Source organism: Rhinoderma darwinii, chromosome 13, assembly GCF_050947455.1.
Source record: "Rhinoderma darwinii isolate aRhiDar2 chromosome 13, aRhiDar2.hap1, whole genome shotgun sequence".
NCBI lineage: Eukaryota > Metazoa > Chordata > Amphibia > Anura > Rhinodermatidae > Rhinoderma > Rhinoderma darwinii.
The window spans coordinates 2,014,135-2,041,579 of NC_134699.1; the positions used below are offsets into that span (position 1 = coordinate 2,014,135).

Genomic DNA, 27,445 nt, shown 5'->3' on the forward strand with positions numbered 1-27,445 from the left:
TATACAGGTAGATGTCGGGGCGGCGGGCACTATAGAGGGGGAGTATTTATATATCACATTGAGCGCCCTCTATAAGCACTCGGCTGTCACGTTTGTTGTTGTTTCCATGGCAGCCGGCCCGGGCGACGTCATTACGTAACGCAGCGTTTCTTTCCAGGTGTCCTGCTCGCCGTGTGGTGGGCGTGGTATGTAGGGGGCAGTGGGCGTGGCGCTGACGCAGATGACCGGGAGGCGGGGCGGTGACGTAGGCGGCCCCGAGCTCCGTGTCACACGGGAATACCTTCCAGGCACAAGGTGGACGAGGAGAGGAGCGGCAACATGAACCGGAGCCACCGGACTGCGGGCACCAGCAGCAGGTCCCTGGGCACCGTGGAGGTGAAGAGCAAGGTACGTGCCGGGGCAGAGGAGGGGGCACCTGTCGGGGGTGGAGGAGGTGACATGTTGGGGGATACGTGCCGCAGAAGAGGAGGGGGACGTGGCGGGGGCACCTGACATACACCTGGCGGACACCTGATATATAGGATGGGGGGTACCATGTGGGCACCTGCAGTGGAGGGAGAACACCTGCCAGGTGAGGAGGGTTCTAATGACGGGCACCGCCTAGTGACGGAAGGTAATGACTGAATCTGCTGAGCAGACATGGGAAGAGGGCACCTGCCAGGGGGATGGTGGTGAGTAATGGGGGCAGCATCCTGCTGGGAGAGACTGCTACAAGGTGAGGGGCTTTTACCAGATACAATGTGGTATGGCAGAGAAGGTTCTGTAGAGCTGGGCACTGTGTGAGGAGCGGCGGGCACTGTGAGGAGCGGGGGGTGGTGGGCACTGTGAGGAGCGGGGGGTGGTGGGCACTGTGAGGAGCGGGGGGTGGTGGGCACTGTGAGGAGCGGGGGGCGGCGGGCACTGTGTGAGGAGCGCGATGGCGGGCACTGTGTGAGGAGCGGGGCGGCGGGCACTGTGTGAGGAGCGGGGCGGCGGGCTGGCACTGTGGAGCAGGCGGCGGGCACTGTGAGAAGTGCGGGGTGGCGGGCACTGTGAGGAGCGGGGCGGCGGGCACTGTGTGAGGAGCGGGGCGGTGGGCACTGTGTGAGGAGAGGGCGGCAGGCACTGTGTGAGGAGCAGGGCGGTGGGCACTGTGAGGAGCGGGGCGGCGGGCACTGTGTCAGAAGTGCGGGGCGGTGGGCACTGTGAGGAGCGGGGCACTAGGCACTGTGAGGAGCGGGGCGGCGGGCACTGTTAGTGTTGGGCACTGTATGACAAGTGCGAGGCGCTGGGCACGTGCCTGGGGAGAAGTTATTTGGTGTTTCCAGGTTATGTATAGGATGTGGCTGGCGCCTCTGTAGACCAGTCTATGCCCTTGCCATTGTATACGGTGCCCCCCCCCCCCCCCCCCCCGCTCATCCTCAGGGTTACATTGTATACAGTGTTGTCGTCCCCCCCCCCCCCCCGCTCATCCTCAGGGTTACATTGTATACAGTGTTGAACCCCCAACCCCCCCCCCGCTCATCCTCAGGGTTACATTGTATCTCTTGCTATCACTTGTTATTATTTGCGCTCGTTACATAACGCTGATCTCTAGGTGTGTGGATTGTAACAGCTAAATATAGAATCTAGTCTGGAATGAGCGGATAGGAAGTTGCCCGGTGCTTACGTAATGGGGCGAGAACTGCCATATACACGTTGTCCGCATCACCTGGGTTTGGCGCAGTCACAATGAACCAGTGACGTCACTTTGCTCTTCCTGCTGTACACAGCTGGTCTGTAAATACAACTCCTACTGGGCCGTGCAGGTGTAGCAGTGTGTATTGTCCACTTGCAGCGGAGCCTTTCCACCTAAAATTTTGAAACCCCAAGTAAAGTCTAAAACCTGAAGTCTCTGCTGTGAAGTGATTCAATTCATCTTCATTATTGCTGGGAAAGATTGGTGACCGCCAGTTGGACGAGCTGTGAAGTTGTCATTCAGCTCTCCTGAAGTTCTGCATGGCACAACTGACTCCTTATACAATGATGCACACGTGGGAGATTTCTTGCTATATATAGTGCATGCAGAAGTATTCACCCTCGTGGTGTTTTTACTGTTTCGTTGCATTACAATCTGGAATTGAAATGGATGTAAATTTGATATTATGTAACGGACCTGACAAAATAGTAAAAAAATAAATAAAAAAATGCTGAAAACTAAAGTTGTGAGTACTTATGTATTCACCCCCTTATCTATGAAACCCCTAAATAAGATCTGGTCAAACCAATGAACTTCAGAAGTCACAAAATTAAACAATCAAAGTGTCACATGACGTCAGTATAAATCCACCTGGTCTGAAAGAGTCTGCAGCAACATGAAGACCGAGGACCCTCCAAACAGGTCAGAGGGAAAGTGGTGAAGTAGAGATCCGGGTTATAGTATAATATCCCAAATGGAGTAGCAAGAAATCCATTATAGCAAAATAGAAAGAATATGGCACAAATCCAAACCTGACGAGAAGCCGCCCAACAGAACGGGCGAGGAGGGCGATAATCGGAGATTAAAAAATAACGTCAACGATAACCGATCCAGAGCGGGGATGTAGTATATATATAGGATCAGTATAAGATGTATACAGAGGAGATGTAGTATCTGTATATAGGATCAGTATAAGATGTACACAGAGGAGATGTAGTGTCTGTATATAGGATCAGTATAAGATGTATACAGAGGAGATGTAGTATCTGTATATAGGATCAGTATAAGATGTACACAGAGGAGATGTAGTGTCTGTATATAGGATCAGTATAAGATGTATACGGAGGAGATGTAGTATCTGTATATAGGATCAGTATAAGATGTATACAGAGGAGATGTAGTATCTGTATATAGGATCAGTATAAGATGTACACAGAGGAGATGTAGTATCTGTATATAGGATCAGTATAAGATGTACACAGAGGAAATGTAGTGTCTGTATATAGGATCAGTATAAGATGTATACAGAGGAGATGTAGTATCTGTATATAGGATCAGTATAAGATGTACACAGAGGAGATGTAGTGTCTGTATATAGGATCAGTATAAGATGTATACGGAGGAGATGTAGTATCTGTATATAGGATCAGTATAAGATGTATACAGAGGAGATGTAGTATCTGTATATAGGATCAGTATAAGATGTACACAGAGGAGATGTAGTATCTGTATATAGGATCAGTATAAGATGTACACAGAGGAAATGTAGTGTCTGTATATAGGATCAGTATAAGATGTATACAGAGGAGATGTAGTATCTGTATATAGGATCAGTATAAGATGTATACAGAGGAGATGTAGTATCTGTATATAGGATCAGTATAAGATGTATACAGAGGAGATGTAGTATCTGTATATAGGATCAGTATAAGATGTATACAGAGGAGATGTAGTATCTGTATATAGGATCAGTATAAGATGTACACAGAGGAGATGTAGTGTCTGTATATAGGATCAGTATAAGATGTATACAGAGGAGATGTAGTATCTGTATATAGGATCAGTATAAGATGTATACAGAGGAGATGTAGTATCTGTATATAGGATCAGTATAAGATGTACACAGAGGAGATGTAGTGTCAGTATATAGGATCAGTATAAGATGTACACAGAGGAGATGTAGTGTCTGTATATAGGATCAGTATAAGATGTACACAGAGGAGATGTAGTGTCTGTATATAGGATCAGTATAAGATGTACACAGAGGAGATGTAGTGTCTGTATATAGGATCAGTATAAGATGTACACAGAGGAGATGTAGTATCTGTATATATGATCAGTATAAGATGTACACAGAGGAGATGTAGTGTCTGTATATAGGATCAGTATAAGATGTATACAGAGGAGATGTAGTGTCTGTATATAGGATCAGTATAAGATGTACACAGAGGAGATGTAGTGTCAGTATATAGGATCAGTATAAGATGTACACAGAGGAGATGTAGTGTCTGTATATAGGATCAGTATAAGATGTACACAGAGGAGATGTAGTGTCTGTATATAGGATCAGTATAAGATGTACACAGAGGAGATGTAGTGTCTGTATATAGGATCAGTATAAGATGTACACAGAGGAGATGTAGTGTCTGTATATAGGATCAGTATAAGATGTACACAGAGGAGATGTAGTGTCTGTATATAGGATCAGTATAAGATGTATACAGAGGAGATGTAGTATCTGTATATAGGATCAGTATAAGATGTATACAGAGGAGATGTAGTATCTGTATATAGGATCAGTATAAGATGTACACAGAGGAGATGTAGTGTCTGTATATAGGATCAGTATAAGATGTACACAGAGGAGATGTAGTGTCTGTATATAGGATCAGTATAAGATGTACACAGAGGAGATGTAGTGTCTGTATATAGGATCAGTATAAGATGTATACAGAGGAGATGTAGTATCTGTATATAGGATCAGTATAAGATGTATACAGAGGAGATGTAGTATCTGTATATAGGATCAGTATAAGATGTACACAGAGGAGATGTAGTATCTGTATATAGGATCAGTATAAGATGTATACAGAGGAGATGGAGTATCTGTATATAGGATCAGTATAAGATGTATACAGAGGAGATGTAGTATCTGTATATAGGATCAGTATAAGATGTACACAGAGGAGATGTAGTGTCTGTATATAGGATCAGTATAAGATGTACACAGAGGAGATGTAGTGTCTGTATATAGGATCAGTATAAGATGTACACAGAGGAGATGTAGTGTCTGTATATAGGATCAGTATAAGATGTACACAGAGGAGATGTAGTGTCTGTATATAGGATCAGTATAAGATGTATACAGAGGAGATGTAGTATCTGTATATAGGATCAGTATAAGATGTACACAGAGGAGATGTAGTATCTGTATATAGGATCAGTATAAGATGTACACAGAGGAGATGTAGTGTCTGTATATAGGATCAGTATAAGATGTATACAGAGGAGATGTAGTATCTGTATATAGGATCAGTATAAGATGTACACAGAGGAGATATAGTATCTGTATATAGGATCAGTATAAGATGTACACAGAGGAGATGTAGTATCTGTATATAGGATCAGTATAAGATGTACACAGAGGAAATGTAGTGTCTGTATATAGGATCAGTATAAGATGTATACAGAGGAGATGTAGTGTCTGTATATAGGATCAGTATAAGATGTACACAGAGGAGATGTAGTGTCTGTATATAGGATCAGTATAAGATGTATACAGAGGAGATGTAGTATCTGTATATAGGATCAGTATAAGATGTACACAGAGGAGATGTAGTGTCTGTATATAGGATCAGTATAAGATGTACACAGAGGAGATGTAGTATCTGTATATAGGATCAGTATAAGATGTATACAGAGGAGATGTAGTGTCTGTATATAGGATCAGTAAAAGACGTACACAGAGGAGATGTAGTGTCTGTATATAGGATCAGTATAAGATGTACACAGAGGAGATGTAGTATCTGTATATAGGATCAGTATAAGATGTACACAGAGGAGATGTAGTATCTGTATATAGGATCAGTATAAGATGTACACAGAGGAGATGTAGTATCTGTATATAGGATCAGTATAAGATGTACACAGAGGAGATGTAGTGTCTGTATATAGGATCAGTATAAGATGTACACAGAGGAGATGTAGTATCTGTATATAGGATCAGTATAAGATGTACACAGAGGAGATGTAGTGTCTGTATATAGGATCAGTATAAGATGTACACAGAGGAGATGTAGTGTCTGTATATAGGATCAGTATAAGATGTATACAGAGGAGATGTAGTGTCTGTATATAGGATCAGTGTAAGATGTACACTACACAGTGGCAGTCGTGTTGTGTGGCGACGGTGGTAGTAGTCGTGTTGTGTGGCGATGGTGGTAGTAGTCGTGTTGTGTGGCGACGGTGGTAGTAGTCGTGTTGTGTGGCGACGGTGGTAGTAGTCGTGTTGTGTGGCGACGGTGGTGGTAGTAGTCGTGTTGTGTGGCGACGGTGGTGCTAGTAGTCGTGTTGTGTGGCGACGGTGGTGCTAGTAGTCGTGTTGTGTGGCGACGGTGGTGCTAGTAGTCGTGTTGTGTGGCGACGGTAGTCGTGTTGTGTGGCGACGGTGGTGGTAGTAGTCGTGTTGTGTGGCGACGGTGGTGGTAGTAGTCGTGTTGTGTGGCGACGGTGGTGCTTGTAGTCGTGTTGTGTGGTGACGGTGGTAGTAGTCGTGTTGTGTGGCGATGGTGGTGGTAGTAGTCGTGTTGTGTGGCGATGGTGGTAGTAGTCGTGTTGTGTGGCGGTGGTGGTAGTAGTCGTGTTGTGTGGCGATGGTGGCAGTAGTTGTGTGGCGATGGTGGTAGTAGTCGTGTTGTGTGGCGAAGGTGGTAGTAGTCGTGTTGTGTGGCGACGGTGGTGCTAGTAGTCGTGTTGTGTGGCGACGGTGGTGCTAGTAGTCGTGTTGTGTGGCGACGGTGGTGCTAGTAGTCGTGTTGTGTGGCGACGGTGGTGCTAGTAGTCGTGTTGTGTGGCGACGGTGGTGCTAGTAGTCGTGTTGTGTGGCGACGGTGGTGCTAGTAGTCGTGTTGTGTGGCGACGGTGGTGCTAGTAGTCGTGTTGTGTGGCGACGGTGGTGCTAGTAGTCGTGTTGTGTGGCGACGGTGGTGCTAGTAGTCGTGTTGTGTGGCGACGGTGGTGCTAGTAGTTGTGTTGTGTGGCGATGGTGGTGCTAGTAGTCGTGTGGCGGTGGTGGTAGTAGTCGTCGTGTTGTGTGGCGATGGTGGTAGTAGTCGTGTTGTGTGGCGATGGTGGTAGTAGTCGTGTTGTGTGGCGAAGGTGGTAGTAGTCGTGTTGTGTGGCGATGGTGGTAGTAGTCGTGTTGTGTGGCGATGGTGGTAGTAGTCGTGTTGTGTGGCGGTGGTGGTAGTAGTCGTGTTGTGTGGCGATGGTGCCAGTAGTCGTGTTGTGTGGCGATGGTGCCAGTAGTCGTGTTGTGTGGCGATGGTGCCAGTAGTCGTGTTGTGTGGTGGTGGTGGTGGTAGTAGTCGTGTTGTGTGGCGATGGTGGTAGTAGTTGTGTTGTGTGGCGATGGTGGCAGTAGTCGTGTTGTGTGGCGATGGTGGTAGTAGTTGTGTGGTGGTGGTGGTGGTGGTAGTAGTAGTAGTTGTGTTGTGTGGCGATGGTGGTAGTAGTCGTGTTGTGTGGCGATGGTGGCAGTAGTTGTGTGGTGGTGGTGGTGGTGGTGGTAGTAGTATTAGTAGTTGTGTTGTGTGGCGATGCAATTAAAATTTCTAACGCAAGAAAACCGGAAAAGCACCTGTAGTAGTGATGATGGTGGTGGTAGTGGTGGGGGGGATACTTTTTTATGGCACTTTAAGAAGTTTAGCCAGAGCCCTTGGACTTTGGAATGGCAGCCATATTTGTGGTCACCCAGCTTTCCTAGAGTCTGAGTGTCAGATCTGCCTATTTTTGTAAAGCATTGCTGAGTAGAAAGTGGAGATCCTCCGTAGTAGAAGCTGGCAGCCATATTACCTGTCACCCAGCGCCCCAGAGACCTGAAGGGCTGACTTACCTGGTGCACAGGTGTCACTCTGTACATATTCAGGTTTTCTTGTCTACAGCTTTCAATATCTGACAGTCCCGTCCATAGAAGCGGTAACGGAGGTCGCAGTGGTTATCACTTAACGTTCCCAGAGACGGAGATAATGAAGAACAGACAGATACGATCTCAGACGATCACGAGTCCAGAACGTCCATTTATTGGGGACTTTGTGATTTTAGGGGGATGGTTTTTGTTGCACTTGCTGCCAGCGCAGCCTTGTGGATGGTTTTCGGAGGGGCCTCCTCCAGGTAACGCTCAGGGGTACAGGTTATAATTAGCGTCCAGCGTCTTACGATGTCCTGTCCTGGTGACATCGCCTCCTGCAGGTTGTAATCCAGCATGGCGGCCCAGGACTTAACCAGCCTATTCATGAGCATGTCCAACCTTACCTCAGGTCAGCGGGCCGGGCATTGCCACCAGCAGGTGAAAGCTGGGCCTCCTGGACTCTGCACCTGCTGTAAAGCTGAGGGGACTGTAGTGCAGCAATGCATACGACTATTCAGTACTACTGAGTGTTGCAGCTTCACATGGAAGGGATGACTGCTGCCTGTGTGAGCTCCTGGGGGACATGGATCAAAACCAGTGCAAAGTGGAGCAGTTTCCCAAAGAACCAATCACATTTCAGCTCTCCTTTTCCGGAGACTCCTATTGGTTGTTATGAGCGTCTTTCCCTCTTTGCACTAGTTTTGGTAAATTGTATTTAATATTTTTAGTAACTCTCCTTAAATACTCTGCTCCACGGCTGCCGCAGACTTTTCCTTTTCAGTTCCATCTCCCACCCCTTCCTCTCCATGTGGTCATTATGGGGGAATCTTAACTATAGACTGGCATACAAGTGAATGCATGCCATAGAGGCAGCCATGGCACAATTCAGGTATAGCAATAGATAATGGGGTGTGAGGGTGCCCAGTTTTATGTTATCGGTGCCTTTGCTGTATTTGCTTCCATGTTGGCAGACGGACACTTTATGAATACACCGCTTTATATCGTTGCCCTGTTGTGAATCTTGTCCCGAAGGGGCAGTGGTGATGCCACAGAGACCACCAGTCCCGCCCATACTCCTTGCTGGCCTTCATATTCAGTCCCCTACGACTGTACACAGATCAGTAGACGCAGCGGGGGAGACGGGCGCAGGGTGAACGTCTCCCCTGTGACCGCCACCTTTATCTTGTATGTTTACACGCGGCTGCGAACGATTTCGATTCAGTTGTAACCTTTGATATTTCACGTTTATTCTTCAGCGTGCCGATTGCGAATAACTGAGTTCCTGGAAAATGTCTACAGTGCAGCAGATGTGCGGTCACACGGCGTTCACGGGGTCGCCCACTTCTGCGTAAACGAAAATTTCTGCAACATCGCTGAACAGCGGCATTGACCTCATAGTGTGAGGGTTTGCTCCAATGTATCAACCTTCTATTAACACACCTAGAATTGCCTACACTGATACAAACCCTCAGCTGGCCTGGGTGGACTTTAGTCTCTGAACGGTAACAAGAATGTTTCCAGTTAATGACAGCAAGCAGAGATCTGGGAGATGGGAAATAAGTCAAACACAGTCTATTAGTGTGTTGCAGAACCTTTTATTATACAGCAGGCTGGACGAGCCCATTATCTCAGTGTTCCCCTCCGCAATCTGGGCGATCTGCTCTGTACTCTGATGTAGAATATTACCAGGCGGGTGCAGCAACCGCGGGCACCACACTCTCCAGTGTAATGATCTACACCACCTAAACCCATGGGCAGGCTGTCCGGGCACCATGTTAGCGGTAGTTGCTGCTGGTGGACAGGACAGTTTCGGCTTGTATGCGTCTCCGCGCACCGCCCGGCTGGTGACCGTGTAGAGAGGAGCTGCACCTGCTGTCAGATTGTCTACTGACCCCTGAGGGCACGGGAAGAATTTACTTTACCGTAAAGGGTCAACGTTCAAAAAACTTCTGACTGGTCATAGTGAGATATAATAGTGACATGTCAGAGGTTTGGATTGGTGGGGGTCCGAGCACTGAGACCCCCACCGATCGCTAGAACGAAGCAGCTGAAGGTCTCGTGTGATCGCTCGGCCGCTTCGTGTCTGTTCAGCTCTTTCGGGAAAGCCGATGTATCGGAGGACGGGCTCATAGACTTTATATTGACTCCGGTCACCGATACATTTATTTCCGGAAAAAGCTGAACAGACACGAAGCGGCCGAGCGATCACACGAGAACTTCAGATGCTTCGTTCTAGCGATCGGTGGGGTCTCAGTGCTCGGACCCCCTACCAATCCAAACCTCTGACATGTCACTATTATATCTCACTATGACACGTCAGAAGTTTGTTGAACGTTTAGTTCCTCTTTACTGAGTGTCTTTGAAGGGAAACGGATAACACCCCACACCGCGTCGCTTGCGCAGATCGTGCACTGTGTACCATGAGGGGATTATGGGGTACGCAGGTCTGTGGATCCAATACGTGCAGGTGACCCTAAATACTCTGACCGGTGCAAACATTACGCGTCAATGGGGATAATCCTCGCACGGATCCGCCGGGTCATCTACGATCGCGTCGGCCAAGGATTTCTGCCGCGGATTCTTTGTAAAAAAAAACCCATCCGTATTTAGCGATCGCTGCCGGTCACTTCAGGAAAGTCTCTGAGGACGACCCGTATCTGGGCTTTTTATTTTTTCCGTCCTTTTGGACAACATATTTGTTTTTTTCCTCCGTAAATTCCACAAACGCCTCCTCCAGTTTGGCCGCATTTCCATGTGACCTCGCCATTGCGCCGTGAATAGAAAATTAAAGGGTTCACCCCTCATATAACTGGGGAGCAATAAACTAGACGTTCTCTGTATTAAGAGGATGTTCCCTGCTATTAAATGGGCGGTCTGTTCTTATTAAAGAGCTGAAGGGGTTAATTGGTGTTAGCGAGCCGCATACCTGCAGCAGTGCGTGCGCAGCAGATGAGGCACGGCGAGGTATTTGTGCGTTCGGTGATTATCTGCCTGACTCAGGCGCTCGTCCTTCCTAGAGCCGGCAGAATGTGTGCGCTGACCTCTTACTCATACATAGGTGTGTCTGATCCCAGTGGGACGAGGTATCGGGACGTACGCCGCTGACGACCGACCCCGGGGGCGGCGCATACAAAACAAAGGGTTGTGACATTGCCACAAAAACTGAACCGCGTTCTGTGCTAGTCACGGGCAATGTGATTGGACGCTTAGAGATCGGGGATCGTGTGGCCATAGAACCTCTGCCTGTGGTGTTTATAAAATACCGCCACTTTAAGAATCCCCGAAGTTTGCAGTGACTGACGCTGCGCCATTACCATGACGATTAGAAGCTTTATTATGAAAAACGCTAACAAAAAAACTCACCTTGTCAACCATAGTTACCAATCAGAGCAGTTTAAGAAATGAATGCCGATCTCTGATTGGATGTTACGTAAAACAAGGGCGGTTTGACTGTTGGACGGTTTTGATCAATCTCCCGCATGGTTTTCGTCTTGTCTTGTGTACTCCCGGTCTGTGCAGGTCCTATAAACCTTCATCCAGAGCCTCCCGGTGCAGCAGTAGAATTCCAGAACTGCAGTGAAGACTGACAGTTACACAGGCAGAGCAGGAAGGGTTCACGCCGTAGAGATGTCGGCCATCCTATGTTCTGTCCCATACAGGTGACTGCGCGTGTCAATATTCCCTTAGGCCGGGGTCCTACGGGTCGGATACGCTGCCTAAAAATTACGCAGCGTGTCCGACCTGGAACCCCCCGTACATTCCATTAGAAAATTCTCCCCACGTGGTGAGATTTTTCGAATCGAATTTCTGCTGCGGAGGAAATAGCTCCACTTACACCCTCCCTCCTCCGATGTCCGCTCCGGCCTCCTATGAGGAGTCTGCAGCCTGTGATTGGCTGCAGCGGTCACATGGGATGAAACGTCATCGCAGGAGGCCGGACTGCCGGAAGAACAAGGGCGTTCTGGGTAACTTTTGGTTCTTTTTTGTTTTCCGAAGTTGCGATCTTTAATTTTTTTCTTTTTTGTGGTGTAATCGCTGCAAAAGTCACAGCATTTGGCTTTTTGTTGAGGGATTTTCATCCACATGCAACAGAAAATCAACAAAAACGCAGCAGAAATTGATTTAAATTCCACACCAAAGGCAAATTTACTTGGCCCCGTTCACACTGGGTTTTGTTGACGCGGAAACTGGGTCGGAAACCGCTCCAAGAAACGTCTGAAGACGGCTCCCATTGATTTCATTGGGAGGCGGAGGCATTTTTTTTTTTTTTTACTGCAAGTGCAAAAAAAACACGCTCACGGGAAAAAGAAGTCATATTTTCTGCCGGCAGGTCAAAATCTGCCTCAAAATTCCTGAAGGAATTTTGAGGCAGTTTTTTGTGCCTGCAGAAAAAAAAACTCAGTGTGAACAGGGCCTTAAGGGCAGATTCACACGAACGTTGCGTTTTTGCGCGCGCAAACAACGCAGCGTTTTGCGAGCGCAAAAACCATTTGACAGCTGCGTGTGTCATGCGTGTCCGATGCGCGGCTGCGTGATTTTCGCGCAGCCGGCATCATAGAGCTCATGCTTGTCAACGCCCGTCACTGTCCAAGGTGCTGAAAGAGCTAACTCTTTCAGCACCCTCGACAGTGAATGCCGAACACAACAGCGAAAAACCTGTAAAAAAAAAAGATAAAGTTCCTACTTACCGAGAACTTCCCGGCCGTTGCCTTGGTGACGCGTCCTTGGTGACGCGTCCTTGGTGACGCGCCTCTCTTGACATCGGGCCCCACCTCCCTGGATGACGCAGCAGTCCAAGTGACCGCTGCAGCCTGTGATTGGCTGCAGCCTGTGCTTGGCCTGTGATTGGCTGGAGCTGTCACTTGAACTGAAGTGTCATCCCGGGAGGTCGGACTGCAGGAAGGAGACATGAGTAATCGGTAAGTTAGAACTTCGGTTTTTTTTTACAGGTTAATGTATTTTGGGATCGCAAGTCACTGTCCATGGTGCTGAAACAGTTTAACTCTTTCAGCACCATGGACAGTGACTATCTCCTGACGTCGCGTACCGATAATTTTTTTGCCGGGATCGGCCAAAACGAGTTTGGCCGAACCCGGTGAAGTTCGGTACGCTTGTCCGGCTTCGCTCATCGCAAAGACACTCCGTTTGGATGTTCGGAAACAGAAAAGCACGTGGTGCTTTTCGGTTTTCATTCATCCTTTTCACTGCTGTTGCGCGAATCACGCTCGTCCCACGGAAGTGCTTCCGTGTGGTGCGCGTGATTTTCACGCACCCATTGACTTCAATGGGTGCGTGATGCGCGAAATACGCAGAGTTATTGAACCTGTCGCGCTTTTTGCGCAGCAGACAAACGCTGCGCAAAAAGCACGGACTGTCTGTACTGCCCCATAGACTTGTATTGGTCCATGCGTGCCGCGTGAAAACCACGCGGCCCGCACGGACCGAATACACGCTCGTGTGAATCCCCCCTAACATTTACGCTGCGGTTTTTTCCTGCAGCAAGGGCTGGAGATTTTCTCAATCTCACCCACTTTGCTGCTACTGTAAATGCTGGGGAATTTCCGCACAGAATTCCATTGTGGAAATTCCGCAGCTTTTACGCTACGTGGGAACCCGGCCTGAGAGAGGCTACATAGTGACATATTTACACAGCGAGCGGGGGAGGGCTGTGACTTCACATCTAATTACGGTAAAGCTGGGTGACCGCCGCTGCTGTTATGATGGACATTTTGGCGGTGGTCTCCCACCCCAGCACGGGCGGAGGACATCTCAGGGCTGTGTCTCTAGGTCATATTTGGTTTTAGGGAGAAATATTTGCGCTGGTCCTGACTGCCCTGTAAACCTTTGATATTTCACGTCTTTCTGCCACATGACAGCCCACTATTTGCGCGGCTGCGTTGCTTCTGACCGCGAGCTGCGACGCGATTCTTGTGTACGGGCCGCTGTGTAGACTCGTCAGTTCTGGGTTTAACGTTGATGATAGATTTGTTTTTTTTTTGTCTTTTACAGTTTGGCGCAGAATTCCGGCGTTTCGCCTTGGAAAGGTCTAAGCCAGGGAAGTTTGACGAGTTTTATGGATTACTTCAACATGTGCACAAAATCCCCAATGTGGACGTGTTGGTGGGATACGCCGACATCCACGGAGACCTGCTGCCCATTAACAACGACGACAATTACCACAAAGCCATGACCACGGCCAACCCGTTACTCCGGATATTCCTACAGAGAAAAGGTAAACCCTCGGCCACGACTTCATCTCACCTGCTGGTGTCCGCTCAAACGGACGTAGAAAGAAAAGTCCCCTCCCCCACTACTTTTCTGTCTCCGTCTGACTGGACGCTGGTTGTTAAAGGGCCATACACCGTCCATTTCTAATCAATACACAGTTCAGTTCACTTCCAGAACAGGAGGTGTTCTTAGTGGCAGCGCTCTGTTCTGGTCTATAGCAGGAAGGGTCCCCAGACTGCCCCTTTAATGGTCGCTATTGATGATTGGGTTGTACTTCGGTTCGAGGCTGCGTTACTTTTCCAATGGGAAACCTGTCAGACGCGATGACAAGCAGTTTATATATAAAATTAATCTACATACAAAATGTTGCTGATCCTGAGATACATCCTGTATTCTACTCCAGAGCTGCGCTCACAATTCTACTGGTTGTTATTGGAAACGGTCAGCAAGCTTGTGGACAGAACCCCCCTAACTATTTAGTCGAGCTCCTATATCGGGGGCACTTAGTTTTTCCTGCACCAGGTGACTGAACAGAATATGATGTAAAGAAGACCATTTCCAACACTAGGCAAGCTCTGTGCAGAGACGGGCAAGCAGGGAATCCTGGGAGATTTCAGCTCTGATGCATGCAGAATTGGGAGTGCAGCTCTGGGGTAGGATGAAAGGATGTTTAGAAGTGAATATATACTGCAAATGTGTGTGTATATGGGAACTGTAAGGAGAAGATAAACGTGTTTAATATTAACCCCTTCTCTGCGTGTTACCAGGGTCTCGTGTTCCGTCTCAATCCCAGGATCAGATTCCCCGACGTAACCGTTATAAAGGAATCATCATTCATGTCTTGGCCTCCGTCCCTCATACGTCACATACAAGTCTCTGCTTGTTTCATCATGAGATTGGTGACGACGTACTTCAGAGCTGTAGTTCACATTTAAAGGCCCGACGCTGCGTTGTATTTGGCGGCGTCCTGGACGGAGCGGTTATCTGGCGCCGGGTTGCTTTGTGCACTGGACCTTGTTGTAATTCTGTTTTAACTTTTTCCCCCACAGAAAATATTTTGCAACTTTTTGTTCTTTTAATTTCGTTGCTTTGGTCGAAAAACATCTCCCACACGTGCGTCCTGCGGAGCTCAGCGTTTCCTGGCGCGAGCTGCTCTCAGGTCTGGAGTGACGTGTGGATATTGCTGTTACTTTGTGTTTTCTTATCTTCTCCCCGTGTCGGTTTTTCTGCTACAGTCATTTGCCTTGTTTACTTTTTGCTGAGATCGGCAACTTCGAAATGTGGAGTCCAGGATTAGAAAAACATGGTGATCTCCCAAAAACAGCGCCACACCTCTCCACAGGTTGTGTCTGGTATTACAGCTCAGCCCTGTTCACATCAATAGAGCTGAGCTGCAATACCAAACACAACCCATGGACAGGTGGGGTGCTGTCGCCATGTTTTTCTCATCCTGAACATCCTATTTAAAGAGTATTTTCTTTAGTGATATCTACAGGAGTCACCACCCAACTTTCCTAGAGTCCTGATTGGTCAGTCGGCCTTTCTATTCAGCTCTGAGAGGGAAGGCATTTCATTGCATGACTGGACTGATTTGCCGTTCAGTGTTTTGGAGAAGCTGAATGACAACCCCTGTGCGGAAATAAAACGTCGGCCATATTGTTTGTCACCCAACTTTCCCAGGAACGAAGAAGAATTTATACCAGTTAGTGACAAACAATATGGCTGCCTTTTCCGCTCCCACCGGGACCTCTACCCAGCTTTTCCAGGACCCTGAATAGTAAATCTGCCATGATACGATCTGTATGTGACCTGTTTTTATGCGCTTGGTTTCTGTCCCGGTGTTTCTGGCAGCAGCCGCCGTATAATGGCCTCATTATATGGCTATAATAGTGTTGCAATCGGTTACGTAGTTTCTTTCACACAACAAGTTCCAGATCCAATATGGATTCCGCTTGGGGGCAATTTCTGCAGACTGGCGCTGCCGGGACGCGGCCTCTTCATTGCGTATATTCAGTGTTTATAACGTTTCTATATAAATAACTTATGGGATCCTTTAAATGATTCACCATAGAAAGTCATAACGGCCGCCGCTACGCTGCCTGCAGGGGTGGTCACTCAGCTTTCCACTAACCCTGAATGGTGTATATATAGATGTGCATTATCGTGCAGAGTTACTTCACATTCTACCTGTGTGTCAGTCTTCACTGTTTGTGAACCAGGAAGCTCAGGATGAAATACATAAAATAGGTTTACCTGTAGACCCCCCAAGACTGGAGATGGTTGTGTAGATGATGCCCATGTGTCTCCAGGCGCCGCTGATCTCGGGATTTTACCATCTCTATCTTGGGAGAACAGATTTTGTTCTCGGCTTCTGGGGAAATTCTCTTCATCGTTGACCGAGAAATTCAAGGTTCTTGTGACATCTCATATTTTATTATCCTCGAGGACTGCCGAAGGGTTAAGGAGAACCAGTCCCTACGTGACGTCACATGATCCGGCTTCACTATGTCCCGGGGGTGGAGTCTGACACCTGTGTGCGGACGTGGGAAAGTAGGTGTCACCGAGGGTAGAAAACGTATAGGAAATCGTGTGAGCGCAAAGCGTTTATAACGTACCGATGATGAGCTGCTACTAGAACTATAGACTGTTTCATTTCCTCACCAGTTTCAAGATCTCTGCTTACAGTGGCTGAATGTGAACGTTGTTGTTGTTTACATCATGTGACACAAAACCTTTACAGATCTAATCTAGTTCTTATAGCTGAAAATTTGTTACAATTGTATATAGTTTAGGCAACCGCATAAATCCAAAGGGTTTTGAGCCTGACAGCAAGCAGAGATCTTGAACAAGGTTTGAAATTGAAATACGGAGTCTATTAGAAAGTAGAACTTTATACAGGGATTAAGCTTTCTTTACAGAACACTGGACAAGCCCTTTAAGTATTCTATGACGAGGACGGGGTTGTCTTGGTCGGCTCTGCTGCATCTGGCCCTCCCCATCTTGGCGGTAAACACGTTTGGGCCCACATTTCCTCATATCGGTGTCAGACCCCACCCCGGTCATTCTGGGGGGCTGTTCACTGTTGTGCAGAGTAACTTTCCACTCTTTGCTCCTCATCTTTGAGTCGGTGACTGTTATTTCTGTAGTTCTGGCATTATATTCATGAACCAGTCAGATCAGGATTGAGCGCTGCTACAGACTGTGCACAGGAGAAAATATTACCCCCCCCCCTCTGTCTTATTTGCACATCAGGGGCCTGGACAGCAGGTCTGGGGTCGTTCCCCTTCATGCCCCCCTCTCCCCGTGTGTGGTCTGCGGTGGGTGAAGGGCTGACTGTGGATTTCAGAGTTGTTGGAGCAGCCACTGAATGAAGGATGAGCGGCGGAGCGCAGGGGTTCCCGTCCGTCTATATCCGCTGCAGGGGTTCCCGTCCGTCTATATCCGCTGCAGGGGTTGATACGGCTCCGTCCAGCTGTTTAGTGCCACATACACCAATGTCCGAGGCAAAAAAGATCCCGCCGCGGTAACGATGACACGCGGCGACCGGATGTGATGATCAGTCTGATATAAAACACCTCCGGTTATAGCCAGCGATTGGCCGGTTTGGGATCACATGTAATATTGTAGCTATAGCAGTATATATAATGTGTGTGTTATATATGTGACATGTTTGTATAGTGTGTGTGTATATAATATAGTGCAGTGCATTTGTATATTGTGTGTGTTCTATATGGATTTGTATAGATGTATATTGTGTTTGTATACTGTATATACTGCATCATATGTGTGTATAGTATGTATATAAATATACTGTGCATTTTATGTGTATCTGTATATAGTGTGTGTATTTGTATATTGTGTGTATACTGCATCGTGTGTGTGTGTGTGTGTGTGTGTGTTTTATAGATGTGTGTCTGTATTTGGATACTGTGTATTTGGATATTGTGTATAGTGTGTGTGTGTGTGTGTGTGTGTGTGTGTGTATTTGGATATTGTGTATACTGTGTGTGTGTATTTGTATACTGTGTGTGTTTGTATACTGTGTATTTGTATATTGTGTGTGTATGTGTATACTGTGTGTGTTTGTATATTGTGTGTATACTGTGTGTGTTTGTATATTGTGTGTATACTGTGTGTGTTTGGATATTGTGTATACTGTGTGTGTGTATTTGGATACTGTGTGTGTTTGTATATTGTGTATACGGTGCGTGTGTTTGTATATTGTGTGTGTGTGTGTGTGTGTGTTTGTATATTGTGTGTATACGGTGTGTGTGTTTTGTATATTGTGTGTGTGTGTGTACTGCGTCTTATGTGACTTTTCCACCAGATTATGGTGATCTTTCCTCCGTTGTGTAGGACGTCTTTGTGTCTTTGTGTCCTTGGGTCTGTAATACTTTAACCTGCAGGACGGGCCGCGGGGAGTTTGTGATATTTCTACAGACGCTCTGCCCGGAGGCCGGACCCGCTGGACGTTACTCTGCCGCCCGGCTCTGCTCCTTTATCATGGACCGCGACACTTTACTCCTAAATTACAAAAACTCAGTCACAAATTCTATTTGGCGATTCTTCTATATATAACAGACCTGTTTGGGAAAGCTGGGTGACCACCGTTACGGCCGCCCGTGTTAACCCCTTAGTTGCCCCGCTGCAGTGTATATATATTTAATAAGGCGGCTGACTGGCCTGGCGGCTCCGTATAATAGGAGTCATTGTTCCTGCAGCAGATAATGGCGAGGGCGAGCGCTCCCGGGACGTGCAGTGAGATAGATTTAATGGGGTGTAGTTGGCAGGTGCCCAGCAGGTATTAATGTTTCCTTTCATGGTAAAGGGCACATAAGGACACGCTCCTCGCCCGGCAGAGGTTGCCCCATCCCGCCCGCCGCTTATTCCTTCCTGCGCTTTGATATTGATTGTATTTTTCTGCCGCGGTTTTCTCACATCGGGGGAGGGCGGACATTTGTCCTTGCTCGGTGGAATGACGCCGGCCGCTGGTTCAGGGGTTTCCCGCTTGTTGCGTCATTTTCCTGGAAAGCCAATTATGGAGTTTGTGGGTAAATTTGGTCGTATTTGGGATTATGTTATTGGACTATCGTTCACAGAACAAGATCTTTCCATGGGGGGGGGGGGGGTATTATCTGTAGGTGAATAGGGGCGTCTGTCAATCCAATTCTGCGCGTCTAATGCAGGCGCTCTGTACTGACCCTGATCCAGCAGGGTATGTCAGCTATTGCAGTCTGAGCGCTGACAGAGAATGGTGACTGCAGCTCTGGTGGTGACTGGAGTATAATAAATGATGTGACTGGAGGATTTAATAAAGGATTCGAACTTTTTGGCTCATCAAGATTTGTCCATGACTGAAGTGCAGATGCGGCATTGTTAATATTAACCCTTCTTGTCCTGACACTGACGGTTCTGGTTGTATTACGGGGCACTGTGATCCTCGTGGGGTGCCAGTCACCCCATTAACGATGGGACTGCAGTATTTTTCGGCTTTGTGTGCCCCCATAGTCCCTTGCACAGTTGGATTCTGCCCATTTTTGCTTCTATTTGACTGTTTTTGCTCCATATTCTCGGCTTGACCCCAATGCAATTACTGTCTATGTAAGGGAAGGGGTCAGAGCAGACGTTCCCCGCCAGGAACATATATGAAGGCTCCTGTAATGGGGGCGGCGGGTGGTCTGGGGGCTGTCAGGTTGCAGCCGGTGCACAGAATAGAGGAGTTTGAGGAATGTTTTGGATCCTGGCACAGCCGAGCACCGTGGATAACGTCACCGATGAGGAGAAACATTCCCCTGTGCTGAGCCCAGGCCTATGTTACCTGACTACCGCCATTCTTCTTTCCTGGGTGATTCATGTGCTGTGCTCTGATGGGGGTTGTTGTGGCACATTGTTCTGTCGTTACTAGTCAAGAATGTAAAACCTTGTGTATCTGAGGACTCCAGAACGATGCACTAAATCCCGCCATAAAGAATCAGCCGCACAAGTCAAGAAAGGTGGGAAGTTGTGTGTGCCGTCATATGCACCTTACGTGACTGCAGCCTGGCATTGTGTAGCACCCGCTATCCTGGGCCTTACCAACACATAGAAGTTCCCTGTGACGGGTCCTTTACACATTCTTGTTTATATCCAGAGGCTGAAAACTCAGACCTCATATTCATATTTTTTTCACAGCTGAGTGTTTGTTACAGTTGCATCCAATGTATACAATCCTCTGTGAGATAAACAGATCAGCAGCACATTTCTCTCCCCTGTTACAATGTATCCGTGCAGATAAAATGTATCAGTATGGAGTCCAGGCTGTTTAGCTGTATTTACGGAAGACTGGACTGGCCCTTTAAATGCAGCCATTGTGGTATACAATCCGTTATTGCGTACATGCGGCAGCGCCCAGATTAATTATTTCTCCAATATCTTGCGGTGCGAGTCCAATAGCGGAAAATATCAGAACGCTGCTTATGTCGGGGGCGGCGCAAGAGACGTGTTTTACCGTTATAGGCCCATTCGCCAATGCGTTCTCGTACGACCGCTCATTCCCAATCATTTTTTGTGTAAGCCGGCAGCGAGCAAATGATTAATTGTCGGCTGATCAAATCTTTTATTCGGCACGAAAAATGGTCGCTTGTCGGCAAAATGTCTTCTTGTGTGAACCGGAGACGTGCTGGCAGCAATATGCAGAATGTATGGAACGAGCGATCGTATTAACTGCAGATTCCCAAAAAGCCACGGAGCAAACGAGCGCCGATCGACGTGCCGGGTTATTGATTGGCGCTCGGCAGAATAGGTGGGCCTTAACCTTCGATTAATGGTAAAATCCACCACCGGGATCCCATGGCGTGGAGCACGTCCTACGGGGACGGTCAGGTGACTACTGGGAATGGCGCCATGCGGTGAAGTTTGTGTGTCACTCCTGCAGAAAGCGGGGGGGGGGGGGGGGGGGCTACTGGATTGTGATCTCACTTCCTTGTGGTGAAGTCATCGCCCGGTCAGGTAGGGTAAAGGTGAGCGGTGATTAAACCTGCGCTCACCGGCTAATTATATAACTGCGCGGTGTGTAAATGCCGCATGTGTGAGCCTGACCTGGATGTGCTGCCCCACAAATACAACCCTCAGGCGTCAGAGGCGCGGCCGCTGCATTCCTGCCAGGTGTGTACGTAACAACCCGTCCGGCCGGATTCTGTTTACCCGCAGCCTCCGCAGTCCCTGGTCTCCATAGATGGGTCTACACAGCGGAGTCATCACCTGCAGAGGCCAGGATTAAATATTTAAAGGGCCAGATTTCTTCAAATACGCAGAATGAAATGTTTAGCAACTGTCTATTAAGCTTTGTATTTCCATTTTCAAGATCTATGCTTACTGTTCGTGAATAGAAACTTTCTTGTTTAAATCCCAAAGCGAAAAACCCATTCTGATCTAGTCCTGCTCACACAGGTGATTGGTTTGTTGCAATGTATTAGTGCAGGTAAGATCTCAGGACTGAGGAGGGATTTGTGCTGTTGCCGTCTTCAGCTCACAGAGCATTGCCTTCACTGATACATTGTAACAAACCTTCAGCTGTGCGAGCGCGAGTAGGTCAGGACATGTTTTTAGCCTCTGATTGTAAATACTGAATCGGCATCTAACTCCAGCCAGGAGGGTTTGTGTTTTTGGTTCAGGTTCTACGTCTTCGGCCTCTCGTTTCACCTTCGTTTGTGGAGCGGTAACGAGCATATATAATTCATATTATAGATCCTGCGGCTGTAAAGTAAAACATAAATTGTCGGTGATCTTCATCAGGAGACCCGGCCGTGTCTTACAAGCTCTTCATAAACACCGGACGAGTCGTCAGCGCTGTATGTAACACAGTACAAGTCTGATAGTCCGACACTCCTGATAATCTGTCAATGTGGGGCAAAATAAGTGCCGGATTACCATGAGTTTCCCCAATAGTCCCCTGAGCGTCCCTGGCAGCGAGGTCCATGGGGGTCCTCATCTTCTGGGACTGACGCCAGTGTTAACAGCACACGTCATTGTCAGCACTGGGGGGTCTCATGGATGCCGGACGATTGGAATTTTGTTGTAATATTATTTGGGCCCGTTCCTCGTGTTGTAGGGTCTGCTGAGAGGAGGCTCCTTCTATAACATGTTGGTTGTCCGTCGTGATCTGATCTGTGATCGTTTCTTCTTTGCGCTCATTCTGACTTGTTCTTTCTTCCCTCCGCAGAAGAAGCCGACTACACGGCCTTTGGCACCGATACTTTGACCAAGAAGAAGACCGTACTATCAACCGTTCTTCGCCCAGACATCAACAAAAAGAAGCCACATCTGGTCATCGGGATGCCCAGCGACTTCCGGCCGGTTTCCTCCATCATCGATGTCGACATTCTCCCCGAAACCCACCGCAGAGTGCGACTCTACAAACACGGAATGGAGAAACCTCTGGGCTTCTACATCCGGGACGGCTCCAGCGTCCGCGTGACGCCGCACGGCCTGGAGAAAGTGCCGGGCATCTTCATATCCAGGCTCGTTCCTGGAGGACTCGCCCAAAGCACCGGATTATTGGCCGTCAATGACGAGGTTCTCGAAGTCAACGGCATTGAAGTTTCCGGGAAGAGCCTGGACCAGGTCACCGATATGATGATCGCGAACAGTCACAACCTCATCATAACGGTCCGGCCGGCCAACCAGCGGAACAACGTGGTACGGAACAGCAGGAACTCCGGCAGCTCAGGCCAGTCGACGGACAGCAGCACCAGCATGTACGGCAACCATCCCCCGCAACAGATCATCCAGAACTTCCATCCCGAGGAGGCGCAGAGCGACGATGAGGACATTATCATAGAGGAGGGCGGCACCTCGGTCATCCCCAGGGCGGCACCTTCCACCGAGAGTCTGGAGTCCTTAACCCAGCACGACTCTTACCACGATTCCCCACAGAACGGATTTATATCATCGACGTACCGCACACACTTATCTGCCAGCTCCGGCAGCCTGGACCACATTGGGCATAACCACGACACTAAGATCTTGGAAGAAGATGGCACCATTCTTACACTGTGAACGCCGGGCCGGACGTGGCGCTTCGTTGCACATTTTTTTTTCTTTCTTTTTTTTAGTTTTTAACCTTTTTTGATTCGTGTGACATTCTACTTGCAAAATCATTTTTTTTATATTAAGAAATATATTGTATAGTTTATCTCATCCGCGGGTCTCCTGTCCCCTCAGGACTTGCTATTCTATTTTTGTGAAATGAAGGAAAGAAAAAAACAAAAAAGTTATGATAAAGTGTTTTTATGTTGGTTTTTGCATTCCATAGGCGAACAAAAGGCCCCTCCACCTATAGCGCGGTGATCAAGCAGACGAGGTGCCCTGTGAGCACCATATTCTGCATTTTGTATTTTCATATCTTGTTGTCTTCAGTTCCGTTGTATCTCGGTATCTGGCTGGCGAGGGTCCGGCCATCACACATGGCGACATGATCAGCGTGGCGTCCGTGTAAAATCATTGGACTTGTTCGTTTTCTACACTGGAATTCTCTTCAGAACTGACCCGGTAGTGGGTGATCGTAATCAGATCTCTGGATCGCCGAGGTTATTGACCAGCAGACCTTGCCGGGTGTCGCTGACTCGTTGTAATGTATATGATTACCTGTAACTGGAATTATTTGCACATGTGGGTCGTCTACACACAGAGGGTTCGGCCGGATGAGTGCTCCACCAATCAGTGCTTTCCTTTAGTATCAGGGGACCACTGATTGGTGGAGCACCTTTCAATCACTGGGCACTTAACCAATCAGAGCTGACCATCAGGCGTAAGTGACCTCAGACTCCCATTGGCGGGGTAACACGATTCACTTGTAACTTGGAGGGGCCCAAGCGTTTCCTCCTGATGTGGCCCGCATGCCGTTGACCCACTGGCTCCTTATAAGTGTGGCCCCCAGCATGGCCCCTGTGTGTAGACGACAAGTCAGTCTTGTCGCTGGATATAATATACATGACGTGATGCCGGATCTGTAGCGATAATGTGTTATTTCTGCTGTGACCCCCGTATGTCGCTGTACACACTGGCTGCGCCTTCCTTTGTGGTGTTAATATGGCCGCTGTGTGGACAGTGATCCGTGTAAAGGCCGCACTGGTGCCTTCTGGGTACGGGCCGGACTCTTCCTCTTTACCCCTATACGCATGGCACTTGTGCTTAGTCTAACACCATACTACTAATGTATATATTCTATAAATCTGATGCTGCTATTAACGATGGGTTAAGATTTTACACAAAGCTGTTTATGAAAGGGTTAATTTTCAGCTCTATTGCCTTCAGTTATCAACCCAGTTCACTAAGAAGGGCTCCGCTCCAAAGATTCCCTGCATAAGAGGGAGCAGTTAAAGGGGCCCCCCCGCTCATATCACGTTTTTCCCCACATTGAGAGCTGCGCTGGACGTGGCCCTCGCTTCTGATCATTAGATGGGGGCTCCTGCTCTATATGGTGATCCTGACGTAATAAGGGGGTCACCAAAAATCCGAGCATCCCCTTTAAGAGACCATTGCAGCATCTCGCAGCGAGGTCGTGTCCGATCGTCTTTCTATTGGCTGTCGTTGTTTCTGCTGGGTGACCGGTGTGGGATCATGGCCGCAGTTGCTGCAGACCTGTAAATATGAACCTGTCAGACGCTCTACCTCTTATTTTCCTCTTTGACACTGGACGTCGCCCCCTGTTTGACTTCTCGTCAGTCCGGACTTCTCGCCTATGTGCGGTTTCCGGATTTTCGAGTAAATGTTTCCGTTTAAACACATTTTACAGGTTACAGAAAGAGCCTGTATTACACTCCAGAGCTGCAATTACAAATCTGTTGGTTGGTACTGGAAACAGTCAGCAAGCTGGTGGACAAACACCCTTCTTAGTTAAGCTCCTATAATGCAGGGGTGGGAGCAGCTAGTTTTTCCTACATCAGATGACTGTACAGAGCCTGGTGTAAAGACTACACTACCCAGAATGCAAATTCCTAGAACCAACTCGGTGGAAGGTAGGAATGCTGAGAGATTTCAGCTCTGAAGTCTGCAGAATTGTGAGTGCAGCTCTGGAGTATAGTACAGGCTGTTTTATATGTGTAAACTGTTGGAGCAGTGCTTTAACTCTGCTCCAACAGCGCAGGAGTCACCCCCCCTCCTTTATACTTCACGACTGGTGCAGTCCGATATTCATCACGTTATCGGATCACATGACTGCGATCGCTTTTTTTTCTTGTAAACCGCTGGACATTTTGCTTTGACTTTGATATAATTTATTGCTGTGTATATAATCGTATCTGACTCTTCATATATAAGAGAATCCTGTGTAACGAATGACTGATGACGAACATGAAGGAATTACCCAGAATCCCCTGCACCGAGCACCTCCGATTCCTTATATTTTATTATCTTCTCCCCCTTTCCCTGGCCACCATCCGGGCACAATAAATGGGGACTTGGGCGGCTCTAAATAATAAGCCCCACAACGCAATACTACGGCACGGTCACTGTTAATCTCACGACGCCCCGACACGGCGCAAATGTTTGTAAACTTCCCGTCAGCTGAAATTATTTATTGATGTGAGACTTAAGGCGCAGAAATGCCGCCACCGTCTTATTACTGTGTATTCTGACGCCACCGCAGCCGGTAACATGTTTATTACGGAGGGTACAGAAGATTTATTTTTCTATGTTTTGTTTCGTGAGTTTAACCCCCGAGAGCACAAGGCCACATAGTGGGTGTTACCATACGGTACAGCGCACAACCCACGTGTGGCAAACGGTTAAAAATCATAAAGCGGGGGTAATAGCGGTAGAGGGTATGACCTCATCACTAATCATGGCGGTGCGGACGCCATGACCAAACAAGTTCCTTTACCTGTGGTATGATGGATGCCACGTCTGGATGCCACGTCTCCATGGGATCCACCCCCGGCTACAACTGTTGGTGCCACCGCAGGGCAACGCATTAGGTTATGGGTGGGCTCCCGGATCGGCAGGTCCTCCCGGCAGGCAGGGGTCACTGTGTAGACGTGGCCTCCGGAAGAGACTAAATATTTTGTAGCAAATAAAATGTCTAATAAGTAAATGCCCCCCCCCCCCCCCCATGTGTCATACCATGGCTTCCTATGTCATGTGACCTCAGAGGTTGGTTAACCCTTTGTTGATGACCATTGTGTAAACATAATGTAACACTAGAGTCCCTTAAAGGGGAGCTCCACTTTTTACAGAGTTTGACGAGGATATTCCGTGAAAGATGGGGCCACCGGTAGATAAATCATGGTGGAGTTCCCCTTTAAGATTATTTTTAAAGATATATATATATATTTTAATACAATGACCTCCATAGAAGCACAAGCCGGTGACTACCATGAGTCTGACCATTGTCGTCTGGGCTCGTGGGTCACATCTTTGTGATTGATCAAATGTTTCTGTTATAATTCCCGTTCTTGTAAAACTGGTGAAGTGATTGGCGCAGCGGATGTACAAATAACGCGCTATAAAGTCACGGGGGATGGGGCTTCTAACCAGGCGCAGCGGCTGCTCCGTAACTGTGTCGTGTGTAGGAGTTTTTGGACATAATCCACCTATAATATTCAGTAACTGCAAATGATTTCTTTCCTTGTAGTGATTTACTCTAGTCACACCCAGAGCTGTATTCAACTTTCTGTTGGTTTCCTGTTGGCTGCATGACCCTACATCTTCCGGCTGTGCTGCATTGTAAGAGATGTGGTGCTCACTCCGGGCTGTGAATGGTCTTATATACTCCAGTCACAGTCAGAGCTGCATATACAACTCTGCTGCTGCTGCCCTTGGAAGAAAAATTTGGCACTCCGCTGTCATGTGACCTAAAAGGCTCAGATCTGTGTAAGTGGTATCTGAACTCCCATAATGCACTGCTGTCTGTTACCGTAAACTAAAAAAAAAAATTGGAACTGCAGCTCTGGCTATGAGTAGAGTATAAGACCGCACGTCAGACATGAACTATAGGTTCTGACCTAACTGTAACGCTCATCTGACTTCCTATAATGCACTGCTCTTTGGTAGGAAGTCCAGCAGATTGGTGACTGCAGCTCTGGAGGTGACTAGAGACAAAATGTAACTTCAGATGATTTGGATTTAGAAAGTAACTGAATATTATATGTAGATTATTACAGATGTGCCCTGTAAAGCGGTGATCATCCAGCAGTAAAGCGCGGCCGCCGTGTGGTAAGCCCCGCCCCCGCTGTGACACGTTGCTCGTTTTACGGCTATAGAGAAATGTGATTTTTACACAATTTCCGAATGTTTTAAACGTCAGATGTCAGTATTTTTAATACAATTCTGTAAAATATGCATTTGTATCACTAAATGAAGTTTTAATTTTTCAACAATCAGATCATTGCTTCTGCAGTACGTCATGTCATATATTTTTACAAATGGAAAAAATAAACCATTAGATTCTGACGCATCTCGCTTTTATTAATGGCGGCTTTTATTGGGGGAGGGGATGCATGCTCAATCCGAACAGAGGAGATCATTGTGAGTGATACAGACGGACACCAGACTACTAGGACAATGCTGGATATGAACACTACATCTCCCACAATCCACTGCAGCAAAACGTGCTCAGTGCAGACACTGAACCATCAGGGGTTAAGCAGTGAAATGTGATGTTCTGCAGCCCAAGA

General features: G+C 47.6%; 1 protein-coding gene across 1 annotated transcript; it reads left to right on the top strand.

The window, feature by feature from the left end:
• Positions 1 to 189: 189 nt before the first annotated feature.
• PARD6B (par-6 family cell polarity regulator beta) lies at positions 190 to 27,201 on the top strand. The gene is made up of 3 exons (XM_075845959.1): positions 190 to 387; positions 13,575 to 13,797; positions 21,994 to 27,201. The coding sequence occupies exons 1-3, from the start codon at positions 319 to 321 to the stop codon at positions 22,827 to 22,829; spliced, it is 1,128 nt and encodes a 375-aa protein (XP_075702074.1). The 5' UTR covers positions 190 to 318; the 3' UTR covers positions 22,830 to 27,201.
• Positions 27,202 to 27,445: the final 244 nt, after the last annotated feature.